Source organism: Cryptomeria japonica, unplaced genomic scaffold (assembly GCF_030272615.1).
Source record: "Cryptomeria japonica unplaced genomic scaffold, Sugi_1.0 HiC_scaffold_232, whole genome shotgun sequence".
Classification (NCBI taxonomy): Eukaryota; Viridiplantae; Streptophyta; class Pinopsida; order Cupressales; family Cupressaceae; genus Cryptomeria; species Cryptomeria japonica.
Genome location: NW_026729054.1, coordinates 177,357 through 182,592, shown reverse-complemented (window position 1 = coordinate 182,592; position 5,236 = coordinate 177,357). Strand labels below are relative to the sequence as shown.

Genomic DNA, 5,236 nt, shown 5'->3' with positions numbered 1-5,236 from the left:
ATCTTGCATGGTCAACTGAACTCTTTATAAGATTAACTTCAATTTCTAGTCACCCATTGATATGCATCCTATTGATGGCATCTATGTTGGTGGTGGTGATTTAAATATCATAAAATTACCCTAGAAGATCACAATAAACTTTGTGGAGTTGATGCTTGGCATGGCACTACCAAATCTAGTTGAATTTCACTATGTCATCCATAGTCTTGCATTCCTAGAATTGGACTAGCTTTATTAACCCTCAATCATTTTTATCTTTTTTTAAGTTAAGTGAATTTCAACATTTTAGTGACATTCAAGCATTCAAATACCAACATAAGTCCCCCTTGTGATTCTAGCAAATCACATCACAATCATTGAGTCTATCCATGTATAAAGTCAAGACCTGACTATTAGAACCTTGGATTCACCTCGTATGATCATGGAGCTTAGCATAAGATGAGATTTTATTCACGAGAAGATAAGATACTTAGTAGTTTATTATCTATTTGAAGGTGTCATAAAATTACCATAATAATCTCATGTATCTAACAACTACAAGGATGGATATAATGTTTACAATTAGTCTCATTTCCAAGTTCATGGAGTCTCAAAAAAAATTCTCATCGGCAAGTAGGGAAAATAATTTTGAAATATGTTAGTGGAAAAAAGAACTATGGAATACCCTACTCAAGGAGATATGAATTTAAGTTGATAGAAAACACTAATAGTGATTGTGCAGAATATAGATGATAGGAAGAACACTTTCAGTTATGTTTTCCATTCTTGATCAAGTGTAGTATCATGGGCTTCAAAGAAACAACCAATTGGTACTCTTTCATTAATTGAAGCGAAGTATGTAGCAGCTATAGGGGCATCTTGTCAAGAAATATGGTTGAGAAGAATGTTAAAACTGTTGAAGAATGAACAACGAGAGGCAACAAGGATATACTGTGACAACAACTCAACCATAACATTATCAAAGAATCTAATTTTTCACAAAGGAAGCAAGCAAATAGATACAAGGTATCATTTCATTAGACAACTGATCAACAATGGACAAATCTACTTGGAATATTTTAAGTGATCAAAAGAACAATTTGAAAATATGTTCACTAAACCATCGGGAAAGAGAATGTTTTGTGCGAAACAATCTAGGGATCATGGATGGTAGTTGTGATGAAGGGGGAGTGTTGTTAGATAGTAATCCCAAACTGTCTCATTTATTTCTCCATATAATTCTTTCTCTAGCTTCTATTTACCCAATTTTTTATCCAAATTAAATATAATTTAATATTTTTGTTTTCCATACTAAAAAAATGTTAGAAGAGTCTAGAAATATTATAGCGAAAAAAGAAAAAAAAAACTTTGACAATTTTTGGTAGAAAAATGTATGTGAAGTAAACATGGAAGAGCAGAAGTATTTTTACATATTGCTGTGATAACAGCATGCAAATAAGAACAAGAACAGTCTTTTGTATGCCAGGGATGTAGAAAATAGTTATTAGCTGTAGCGAGTGTAGGCAGATAGCAGAATATTTTATGAGAGTAATAGGGCATGAGAAGCAGTAATTATTTTGCTGCAGCCAACAAATGCAGTGGAGTCTATTTTGGATATACTCGAGAACAAGGAAAGGGCAGCAGCCATATGTCTTTAAATCGTAGATTAGTCTTTGTATGAGTTTTAAATTAGTATAAATATATATCAATTTCTGTTTTATCGTTGTGAAATCTACTCTGTGCTTTTGTTATTTGTTTCCTCTACCTCTTGCCATCAATTTGAGAAAAAAGAAAAACACATATTTCAGACATTGAAAACACAATACTTCACCATATCAGTGAGCAAAATCCAACAGATTGAAATGGAAAAAGTCTAATATTCCACATTAGTGTCTGATATATGCAGCAATGTACAAATTTTCAGCTTTGTTCCATACTACAACCAAAAAAAATATAGAAACTTAAGAAACATCTAGTAGAAGCAATTCTACACTTCTCGAAGCTTACCAATGATTTCTGAAAGTGTAGACTTTGACTCTCTCAACGTATCAACGCTCTGGAGAAGCTTCCTCCGCTTAGTTGTTGTTATCGGGCTCTCTTCGAGAATATCACCCATCTTTGCTGACTCTCCAGTCCCTACCACTTCCTTGACAATTAAGTTCACAATATCATTTTGAACCATTTGATGGAATGTAAAGCGAAGATGGAGAGGAATCTCGTCAGCAAGTCTCATCTTTACCATACTCCAATATGCCATGACACTCATCTTCATCTCAAATGCCGCTTCCAGCTGATTATGGCCTTTTGGCACTGTTTGTAGATTTATTTCACCAATTCCTTTAAGCATAACAGAGCTCTGATTCTGTTTTATCGCTTTCATAAAAGTTTTCCTCAATCCTTGCCAATTTTGCTGAGACTCCAAATAACCAGGATTCATGGTGAAAAAAATGGTCTTCTGTTTTTGGAGGCTGTCTAGCACAAACTGAATGCATTCCTCCTTTTTCCTGTCGATAAGAGCTTGGAAAGCTCTGCGTGAAGCTGAATGAAGGAGGGGATAGCATTGTGTTTCGCTATCAATAACACGACATACAACCTTGTCTATATATTCGCAAGCCCTTATGGCTATATCCCTACTTCTCTCTGACACAATCTCGATACGGCTTTGTATGAGACTGGCTAAAACAGAATGGGGTAGTGAGTTGTGAAGACTAATCCCTTGGGCTTCTTCCATTAATTTTACTTCTTCAGCCAGAAATTCACCAGGGGTTTCTTCGATTGCTGTTGATAGATCATGTGAATAGCTCTCAAACATCCTATGGAGGCAGGCAATACAGTGCATTTCAGGTGCAGCGGAAAACAGCTCAATATCCCCCTGTACAACAAGCTTGTGCAAAATACATTTGATAGAATCCATGAGTCTCATGAATTCTATCATGGCTTCTCCAGAGTTGGAGATATTGCGAGGCAAAGCATTCAGTTCTGACTGCCTCTTCGAAAGTGTTACATCAATATTTTTGACTATTTTGGGCAAGCGTTTACTGATACCTATCATTTGAATCTCTATAAGCTTTTGGGCCAACACAGGTATTCCAACCATAGTCTTGTCAATTTTAGAAAGGTCGGGATCTTTTGTGAACAGTTCATACTCCATTTGCCTTGCCTGAAAATTAGTTTCATTCCCAACCCTGTTTCTCACGCAGACATACTCAAAACCTATATTTACAGCATCATCTGTAACTTTCTCTAGTACACCCTTAGGTGCTTTATCTACCTTAGTGACAACAGCCAGTGTTCTTTCCCCCTTTTTATCTACTCGTTGGGACATTTTAATGGACTCACAGGCGGGGAAATCCGCAGCAGCAGGTAACACATTCAGTATTATGTTCTGCTTGGGAGCTATATATTGCATTATGATACGTGAAATTTGCTCGTACATATCTTGAGGCTGGCCATGCACAGGCACCCTTGATATACCAGGTAAATCAATCATGGTGAGATCTGGAGCATTGGGCTTGCATATATTGAGTGTTACTGGAGTGTCGCCAATACCCTTTCCTGTTCCTGCAATCTCCTCTGTAACTGAATTGAGTGTTTCTGCTATACTCGATTCTGCAATGCTGCTTCGTTTCTTTCCATTGTATTCAATAAAGATTTGACGTTCCTCCGGTTTGCAGTTCTGCAATCTCACGACAACAGGGACTCGTGTACAAATTCCCTGACCTCTTGGTAGGCTAATGCCTGTGAGAGACTCCAGCACACTTGACTTCCCAGATGACTGGTCTCCAATAACAACAATGCTTGGAAGATTAATACCTTCTTTCATTACTCCCAGACGACGTAGAGTGTCAACTGTATCCAGCAGTGGACGAATGCGCTCATTGTAACTCTCACTAAGAGATAGGGTTTCCCCATTCTCAATGTCTGGACTGTCAAGAATTTGAGTCATATTACCTCGCTCTTCTGTGTAAGCCATGCTGCATGCATAAAAATATATAATTTTTAGAAAATGTTTGATATATAAATCCTCTAAAATTACTGCAATTATTGTGTATTGAAACAAAATCGATGTAGGGTAGATAACTCAATAGCTGAACACGTACAAATGAATTGCGTGTATTAGAATATCCACTAATTTCTCCCACGAAGCTCCAGATATTAATTATAACTGCAAAAAAATCAGAAACAATTAGGAATCTTCTAAAAATATCATGTTGCTATTTTTTAACAAATGCAGTTTTAGTTCCCAGAAGTTTTTTTGCATGTAGCAAAACCTGTATTCATTACAAGAGAAGTTGGTATCATTTGGATATTCAACATTTTGTGACTGAGTGTCCTTTGGTGTTTTGGATCTTAAGCAACCCACAAGATGGTGGACTTAGGAAGTGGAAGATATTACAAACCCCTACATCGTGAAGAGAAGGATATTTTTTATCCTTTGGAGTGAACAAAAGATATGTGAAGGCTTATATCTCATGAGTTTAGGAGCCACAATGATGAAGTGGTTGAATTGAAATTGGATGAATAACATTTCATACTTGACAAGGATCCATATTCTTGACATGCTTGGGAGCGCATCACTTGTGGGATTTGAGGAAAATATGGAGTTAATCAATTCATGCTTTGAGTTTTATGTTTCTGATTTCTCACATTCTTTTGTTGAAGAGCATGGTATTTTAGTGGATTCTAATTGAGGAGCAAGTTGTTTGATGTTGAAGAGTTTGTAAGATATGCTATTATATGTGAGACTCAAGCTATTATTTCTCTATCATCATATTAGCAAAGGAGAGCTTTCAAATATGCGCTACTAGAAATATTTGTACATTGGATATTTCAACATTTTACTGATAGTGGACACACCAATATTGTTGTACATTTTGTGTTGGTATCAAGCTGCCTATTCATTTTGATTTCCAAAGAGACCATAAACTTCAAATATATGCCTTGTAGCTTGACTTACCAATTAAAGCTAAATTCAGTAATACATTGTTACTTGGGAATTGCTGAAAACATGCTTTGTTTCAAGACTTTGGTTGCAATTGTGAAGCATCTAGAAAATATTTCAAGTATATATCAGCAACATGCACTACAAAGCATAGACTAAACTGCCATAACTTGTCATTGATGAACCTCACAGCATGCAGATTGCAGCCAAATTATGTGTGCAATTAGCAAACAAGAATAATGATTGCCTTGAGGAAGCAATAATAAGGAATATTCCTCAGCACTAGGGGGCTACTCCTCAGTAATAAAGGCAGCA

At 36.2% G+C, this 5,236-nt stretch overlaps 1 protein-coding gene across 1 annotated transcript; it reads right to left on the bottom strand.

Moving 5' to 3' along the window:
• Positions 1-1,966: 1,966 nt before the first annotated feature.
• LOC131869071 (dynamin-related protein 4C-like) lies at positions 1,967-3,952 on the bottom strand. Its single transcript, XM_059215725.1, has one exon. The coding sequence runs from the start codon at positions 3,950-3,952 to the stop codon at positions 1,967-1,969; it is 1,986 nt and encodes a 661-aa protein (XP_059071708.1).
• Positions 3,953-5,236: the final 1,284 nt, after the last annotated feature.